At 36.1% G+C, this 8,400-nt stretch overlaps 1 protein-coding gene across 1 annotated transcript; it reads left to right on the top strand.

Moving 5' to 3' along the window:
• The first annotated feature begins 396 nt into the window (after positions 1 to 396).
• On the top strand, positions 397 to 8,107 carry FGB (fibrinogen beta chain). Its single transcript, XM_004017184.4, has 9 exons — positions 397 to 508; positions 739 to 759; positions 3,262 to 3,453; positions 3,928 to 4,111; positions 5,048 to 5,275; positions 5,797 to 5,910; positions 6,266 to 6,391; positions 6,601 to 6,886; positions 7,467 to 8,107. Exons 1-9 carry the CDS (start codon positions 407 to 409, stop codon positions 7,696 to 7,698), a joined length of 1,485 nt encoding a protein of 494 aa, XP_004017233.2. The 5' UTR covers positions 397 to 406; the 3' UTR covers positions 7,699 to 8,107.
• Positions 8,108 to 8,400: the final 293 nt, after the last annotated feature.

The following is an 8,400-nucleotide window of genomic DNA, read 5'->3' as shown; positions in this document are numbered from 1 at the left end:
CACAGTGTTAGTGGGTGCTTGGAAGTAGGTCCAATATTTTGTGCTCAGATTAAAAGTATTTTTTTCTTCACACTTTCTTTGGGAGCCTGTGTAGCATCCACGTTATTTCACAGGAAATGTAATACACAGCTCTTTTAGGAATTTCCCTATTTCCCATCATGTTGTCCAATTAAATGAACTAAGGAACTTTGGTATTACTAAAACTTGGCCAACAGAGAACGATTGTATGACAAGTAAATAAGTCTTGCTGGGAAGATGTTGCTTAAGGGATAAAATGGCTCAGTCAACAAGTAAACCAAAAAATTAAATGTTAACTAAGGAAGGTAACCACTTGAAAAGGGATAGCTAACACAGGATTCAGGTATATATAGGATTGAAGATCTCTCAGTTAAGTCCAAAGCAAAGGATGATTTCTTGGAACTTCCACAAATTTAAAACCATGAAACATCTATTACTGCTACTTCTGTGTGCTTGTATAGTTCAGGCCGGATATCTTGACTATGATGAGGTGACTTTTACATATTATTATATTCTTACTAATACTATTAATATAAAATATAACCAAATCATAATCTTACCTGAATATTTATTTTAACGAAATTCGCATTGATTTTAGTCATGAAATTGAATTGTTAATTTCTAGGACCTATTTTAGTTAAAGAATGTTGTATAGTATTTCTTACATAAAAACAAAATAATGATTTCTCATTTTCTGGTTTATCATCTTTATTTTCACAGGTAGACGATAACAGAGCTAAGGTAAGATGTGCTTTTCCTGATTGTTGTTGTCCTGAGTAGTATGATTTTCATTTAGTTGAAAACTTGAAAATTTCACAGACTATAAAATAAAAGAGCAGTATTTTAAAAGAAAAAAGCTGTAATTGCTGGGTAGCTCTTTGGTGAAGGAAGGTAATATATAGCTCCTGAGGTTCTTGGCTATTGGTAAATGAAAATTGTGAACTAAATCTAAAAGTAAAACAGGTCACATTCTGTGATATAAGATTAAAAATTGTTTTTTTACTGAAAAATTTATATATTGTTATTGTTAATGGTTATGAAATATAGCACTCCATTTAGTTTATTCATTCATAGAATAGTTTTGCCTCAAGTATCACTCCTACTGGCTTGGAGATGTCAAAATACAAAAATACATTTAGAAAAATGACACTTTTAAGAATTTAAATTTTATTATCAGATGATTCCTAATCTAATTACTTGTATATAACACAGTATCTGCCACACTAGAAATAAAAGTACACAGTGAATGAAGTAATTAAATGAAATGATTCATTTTGGATCATTTGTTGAATTTAAATGGAACCTAATATATAGCTCCTGAAATAATATATAGCTCCTTTTAATTATCAAAATAGACATATAAAAAGATAGTTATATGGTTAATTGAGTTAGGTAAGAAAAATGTAAAGAATGTGTAAGAATCAACTTTAATGAAGCAGTAGGCTAAGCACTTTTACATTCCTTCTCGCTGACTAATCTACAGAGATAGTTTACTTTTTTATCCTTCCAACTGGATTTTCTAGTTTTAGTTATTTCAATAAGTGGTCTTCATAAACCTAAATATCCATATAATTTCTTTTAAACAGTTTTCATTTCCTTTTCTCTAGTAAAGCTAGATCACCATTGCTACCTTTCTAATGATACTCTAAAAGAAAGTGTTTTTCTTCTGTTATAATTTTATTTGTAATAAACAGATGAATCACATTTCATAAAATTTCTGTTAGAACAGACCATCTTTGACTACGACCATATCTTCAAAATATATATTTCCTACAAATCTTCATACATTATTATTTTTATTGCAATTACACATAACATACTGTAGTTTAATTTCAGAAGTTAAGCAGGGGAATCTGGAACCAATCTGCCCAGGTTTAAAGCCTAGCACTCTCCTACTAAATGTATTGTCTCTTACTGAATAAATGATAGTAAAATTCCAAATACAGTCATTCAATGACCTCTAGACCCACAAGATAGCTAGAGAGCTTAGTCTCTGGTACAAATGTAGTCCTTTGTTAATTTTTAATTAAACCCTGAAAATGAAAGGTGTGGTGGCGGTGGTGGTGGTTTAGTTGTTAAGTCGTGTCTGACTCTGCAACCCCATGGGCTGTATAGCCTGCCAGGCTCCTCTGTCCATGGAATTCTCCAGGCTAGAATACTGGAGTGGGTTGCCATTTCCTTCTATACCTGAAAGGTGTAATTACTGACAAAGACCATATGATGATAAGAAAGTTAATCCAGGCCAGCACTTTTGCATTGTATTGCATATTTTCTACTTCACCATCTTTTAATGTTATATTTTTAATTTGCAGATAATTTAATTGCAATGCACATAAACTAAGAATTATTTAAATGAAATAATTATTTTAAATGAGAAATCATGGCATTTGATAAAGCAGTCATGTAAGAAACTTCATGAGAATGATTTGACAATTTTGTTAATAGAAGACAAGATTGGAGTTAATAGTGGAAAAGCCATTTATACTATAGTATCTGTTACTGTTATGTGTGATTGCAATAAAGATAATAATGAGAAATTAATATGTGCCAGGCACTCTTCTAAGGGTGCACATGCAATAAGTCATTTAATACTTAAAATCATCTTATATAGCAGATACTATGACTACCTTTGTTTTAGAGATAAAGTAATTCACCCTCAGTCTTTAGAACTAGAAAGTGGTGTGGGTCAGGACTTGAGACCAAGTAGTCTGGCTCCAGAATACCTTATTCCTTTACAAACGTGTTAGAGTCAATTGGTGTCTTATTACAAATACATTTGTTTTTAATACATCTATATTGCCACTGAAGTATTATTAACTAAGAGCTAGTGAAATAATCAATTCGTAAAAATTAAAAGTAATAAATAATTACTGGAATTTAGTAATCCAAGTGGCTTGAGAACGTTTATTCATCCTGACAGTATAGATTTCATAGTATTTTGTGTGTTCTAATGTATAGATTTCAGGAATCTGAGTTCATTGCTATTCATTATCTGATGCAACTTTTTTTTAAGGACTCTTTTTAAAACTCCTCCAGGTACAATAGCTCTTTGCACTGTTTTTATTTCTGCTCGTATTGAAGAGACCTGGGGAACCTATTGATTTACCAACAATAGCTAGTCAGTTGATGATCCTTAAGGAAATCATCATTTAGTAACCTAAGTTATAAAATGAGACTGTTGGGATACTACATCTCAAGTTTTCTGCAACACTCTTCATTTTATTTCTGCCTGGCCCCCTGAAGTTACCTTTGGATGCCCGCGGTCATCGGCCCTATGACAAGAGGAGGGAAGAGGCCCCCAGCCTGAGACCTGTGCCCCCTCCCATCAGCGGAGGTGGCTATCGGCCTCGTCCCGTCACAGAAACTGCGCGCCAGAAGAAAGTGGAGAGAAAGCCCCCTGATGCTGATGGCTGCCTGCACGCGGACCCAGACCTGGTGGGTGCACACGTGGCTCTGTCTGCCATGGGCCTCCCATGTGGAGAAAGCCGCATTCATGTGCCGTCCTGATGAGCACTGACCCACGTTACCATCACTGTCATTTTGCTTGCTTCTTTTGGATGTAAATACAGAACAGAAACTTACTGGGCTTTGGGCTAAGGGTGCTTTTCTAGTTTCCTTTGATCTGCAACCAAGATTACAAATCAGGACAGGATGTTGCCTCTCCTTCGTACTTGCCCACTTTGTTCAGGTGGTAATACTTTCATACCTAATTACCTTTGTTCTATGGTAAGGATTATTTTTAATCTTCAGAGAATTATAATGGTGAGTCTAGAACTTCTAGTCTTATATAAAGAAAATCAAATTGCAAGTTTTTATATTGGTGAAAGTTATCATTGAATTTTCACTATGTGCTTGTTTTGCAAATACCTCAATCCTACATCTTATGGTGGCTATTTTCTTTGTATATAGGGTGTGTTGTGTCCTACAGGATGTCAGTTGCAAGATACTTTGGTAAAACAGGAACGACCAGTCCGAAAGAGTGTAGAAGATTTACGTAATAATGTGGAGTCTGTTTCCCAGACCTCTTCTTCCACCTTTGAATATATAACTCAGCTAAAAAACATATGGAAACAAAGGCAGAATCAAGTAAAAGGTAGATATCCTTGTGGTTTCTGTTTGATTCTATTACAAAATTGAAACTGTCAGAGTGCTATGGGAATGCACAGTTCTGAGAAGATCCAAGTCACTAGATGAGCCTGGGTAGTTCAGTATGAGCCTGATTACCCCAAGGTCCTCACTTAGGCATCTTTGCCTGCAGCTTGTTATGTAAGCACTATTCAACTCTAACTCCAAGTCTAGCATCAGCAAGGATGATTTTCTATGAACATTTTTACTGTGAGTCCTTATTTTTATTCAATAAGAAACTTATGACTCTGAAGATAATATATTCACAGAGTAAAAATTTAGCATTTATAGATTTAACCTTTGACATTTTAAATGTATGTGTCTATGATATCTTCAGTTGAATTGCAAATAATGATCCCATCGTTTGAAATTTGAGATCTGAATTTTGAGTGCTGTTGGTCTGGTGGTTAGGAATCAGCTAGTGACTGAACCAGGCATAGGTGTCTCAGAGAATAGCCTACCCAAATCTGGACATTGTTTCAAAGAATCATGGCATTTCTCTTGCATATTTCTTTTGTATTTCTGCTGCAGTTATGTGCGATGGATAAGTAAATTAAGTGTATCTACTTTATAAGATGTTGAACTTCTGAGATAGAAGGCCTAAGTACTGCTTTCTCCTCTTTTCCTTATCAAAGAAATAAATAAACAACTTATTGAATATATCATTAGGCTTAATTTTTACCTTAATCTAAAGTAAATTACTAGTGTAGTGACTAGACTATATGTTAATTTATGTATGCCATGGACTAAATAATTTTCCCTAAGTGCAACTACATATCATGACTGCCCAATGCCCGAGGCTAGTTTATTCTCAAAATCAAAATCATGATTGCATAGTTGAATACATTTAGTTTTTTTGTCAAGAGAAAATGCTGAACATTCCTACACAATTTCATTTTTCCAGATAATGAAAATGTAGTAAATGAGTACTCCTCACATCTGGAAAAGCACCAGTTATATATACATGAGACTGTGAACAGTAATATCCCAACTAAGCTTCGTGTGCTCCGTTCAATTCTGGAAGATTTGAGAAGCAAAATACAAAAATTAGAATCGGATGTCTCAACTCAGATGGAATACTGCCGCACCCCATGTACTGTGACTTGCAATATTCCTGTGGTGTCTGGCAAAGGTAACTAGTTAAAACATATTTCTAGAAGGTTACGAAAGAATTCACACTCTCTGAAAATAAGAGAACTAAAACGAGTTCAGTGGATTTTCCCCAAAAGATCCTAAGTACATCCCAGCACATCATGAAGATATCCCCAGTATACCTAACGCACTTGCCAGCTTTTGAAGAGTAGGAAGCAGCGTAATGATGCTGGTAGCACAATGGGTGTAATGTACATACTTGCTTGAATAGATGGGAACCATGGATAGATGTAGGGATTTCTCCATCACATGTGTTCTGGGAGTTTATGGATATCAGGACACAAAAGGTGAAGAAGGGCTTTCTCACTCCCTTGGAAGATTGGATTTCTTGAAACCGAGTGTGATTTTTAGTAAGAGGAAGCTTCAGTCTCTGTAACATTTATCCTCAAATGTCTAAAATAAAACATTCTTTAGTAATCAGTTATCTTACAAACCTGGGGACTAAATGCAAAGTAATGATATTGTAGTCCCTAAATATAACTTGTTCTCTTACGGTTGCAGAATGTGAGGAAATCATCAGGAATGGAGGTGAAACATCTGAAATGTACCTCATTCAGCCTGAGGATTCTAGCAAACCATATAGAGTATACTGTGATATGAAAACAGAAAAAGGAGGTACGTGTTTGATAGCTTTTGACTATTATGCTGAAATTATTTTGATACCATAAAATGCCAGGAAATAAAACCTAGCTTTAACAAAACTAACAATGAGCCATTTGATTTGGAATTCAATCTGATATTTTAGAAGTTATAAAATATTTCTGATTCACAGTTTTGGGTAAAAGATAAAGCACTTGCAGTTTCCAAAGAGTTTGCACGTTTTCCTTTCACATTTCCTTGTTATGTCTATTTAAGGGCACTAAATATCAGTGGGCATAAATTAAATGGGCAAGGAAAGCAGACATTGCCCCCCAAAGGCACACTATTTGTTATTGGTTAATATGTGTTATTTTTTTTCTTTCAACCAAAGGATGGACAGTAATTCAGAACCGTCAAGATGGTAGTGTTGACTTTGGCAGGAAATGGGATCCATATAAACAAGGATTTGGAAATATTGCAACCAATGCAGAAGGGAAGAAATACTGTGGTATACCAGGTAACAACTGGGAGTACAAAATAAGATCATTCTTTATTTAGATTTTTTTCCATTTAAAAAATATAGTGTTGGTAGTTTGCTTTTAGGAGTTTTAGGAGGTTAAGAAGAATTTACAAAAGGAGCATAAGAGCTAATGGTAAGAGGGGAAAGGCAGTTTTTGCTTTCAAAGTTTTTATTTTTGGTGAGATTTTATTTTCTTTTTCCTTTAGGTGAGTATTGGCTTGGAAATGACAAAATTAGCCAGCTTACCAATATGGGACCCACAAAGCTTTTGATTGAAATGGAGGACTGGAAAGGCGATAAGGTGATGGCAATCTATGAAGGATTTACTGTACAGAATGAGGCCAACAAATATCAGCTCTCAGTGAGCAAATACAGAGGAACAGCTGGCAATGCCCTCATAGAAGGGGCTTCTCAACTGGTTGGAGAAAACCGGACCATGACCATCCACAACAGCATGTTCTTCAGCACGTACGACAGAGACAACGACGGCTGGTATGTGCTGCTGCTTCTCTCCTGCTTTCAGTGCCCCGGCTCATGTTGCTGCCTGCAGTCATTAATGACAGCAAACATGATTAGTGACTCTTGTTTCTTGGGTAGTTCCTGTGTGCCAGCACTGTACTAAGCTCTGTCTGAAACACTTCTGCCACTGCTGTCCTCATTTCACACATGAAGAGTAGCAAGATTAAGTAATTTACCCAACATTACATAACCATAAAAGATACAACTGTAATTTGAGCCCAGTTACTTTCTAAGTAGTGAGTACTTAGATTTCTGTATGTCTATCATGGACTGTGTCTTTTGAAACCTCCATTTTGTTTTCTAAGAATCTGTAACACTAAGAGATCTGAAAGCTATCATTTCAGGATAACGTAACGAATAGTGAATTTGCCTCATGGGCCCAATTATCTCCCTTTCTCACTATAGGGCACAGAAAGCCCTTGGTGCATTATTGTGACTTTCCATATAGAATCAGAGGGAAGGAATATTGCACCCAGCACTCCTCTGTGGGCTTTGCAAAGAATTAACTTGAGAGCACTGCAATTGTAATAACTCCAAACAAATTGCCTTTCAGGAAAACTACAGATCCCACAAAGCAGTGTTCTAAAGAGGATGGTGGTGGATGGTGGTATAACCGATGTCACGCAGCCAATCCCAATGGCAGATACTACTGGGGTGGAGCGTACACCTGGGACATGGCAAAGCACGGCACAGACGATGGAGTGGTGTGGATGAACTGGCAGGGCTCCTGGTACTCGATGAAGAAGATGTCCATGAAGATCAGGCCTTACTTCCCAGAGCAATAGTACCCCCCACACAGAGTATTATTCTTCCACATGTAATAACATTTTTGTATATCATGTTATCAGAATTTTTTTTTTTCATACCTTATATCTCCCTAAAGCTATCAAAATGTAGTTGGTGTGAGTTTTCAGAAAAAGTTTTTAGGACAAATGACATTAAAAACAGCATATGGTTTTCTTTCATATTTGTCATTTCCATTGTGTACAAAGAAGTAACTAAAAGGATAATTGTGGACAGTCAGTGTTCATAATTTCCATTCCAGTGGATTGTGAGAAATTTCAAATTAGGAAGAGAAATTGAGGTTAAGTAAAATCATGTGTTTAAAATTCACTTTGAACCTCTCTTTATGTAAGAGCTATCACAGAAAACTCAAAAAGATTTATTCATTAAACCAGTTTATGTTACAGTAAATTAATGTTGTCTTATTTTGTAATCCACATGGTCACTGAGCTAGGCTTCGAACCTGTGAGCAAAGAGCAGCATTCACAACCTCAAGCAGCTAACGAGCTGACAGTGGCACCCTGAAGGTGCAGCGTCCCACTCTGCTTCACGAAAAGTCACTGCTCTGCAGGGGGGTAGACTTGTGGATCAGAGAGACCAAGAGCACAGTCACGGTCAAGTCTTCTCCATTTGTTTTTTGAGGGAAACAGTGAGGTAACAAGCAGCATTTGCCCCTGGAAATTTGGCCTACTGGCCTCAATTGG

The sequence above is a fragment of the Ovis aries genome, chromosome 17 (assembly GCF_016772045.2).
Source record: "Ovis aries strain OAR_USU_Benz2616 breed Rambouillet chromosome 17, ARS-UI_Ramb_v3.0, whole genome shotgun sequence".
NCBI lineage: Eukaryota > Metazoa > Chordata > Mammalia > Artiodactyla > Bovidae > Ovis > Ovis aries.
Note: the sequence above shows the minus strand (reverse complement) of the source record. Positions and strands in the feature narration are given on the sequence as shown.

What these genes read in the sequence shown, in the direction of transcription:
- FGB (XM_004017184.4), top strand. Translation starts at nt 407, where the DNA reads ATGATTTCTTGGAACTTCCACAAATTTAAAACCATGAAACATCTATTA. An exon ending in TGCACGCGGACCCAGACCTG is followed by an intron (nt 3,454 to 3,927) that starts GTGGGTGCACAC and finishes CTTTGTATATAG; the next exon opens with GGTGTGTTGTGTCCTACAGG. An exon ending in GAAATACTGTGGTATACCAG is followed by an intron (nt 6,392 to 6,600) that starts GTAACAACTGGG and finishes TTTTTCCTTTAG; the next exon opens with GTGAGTATTGGCTTGGAAAT.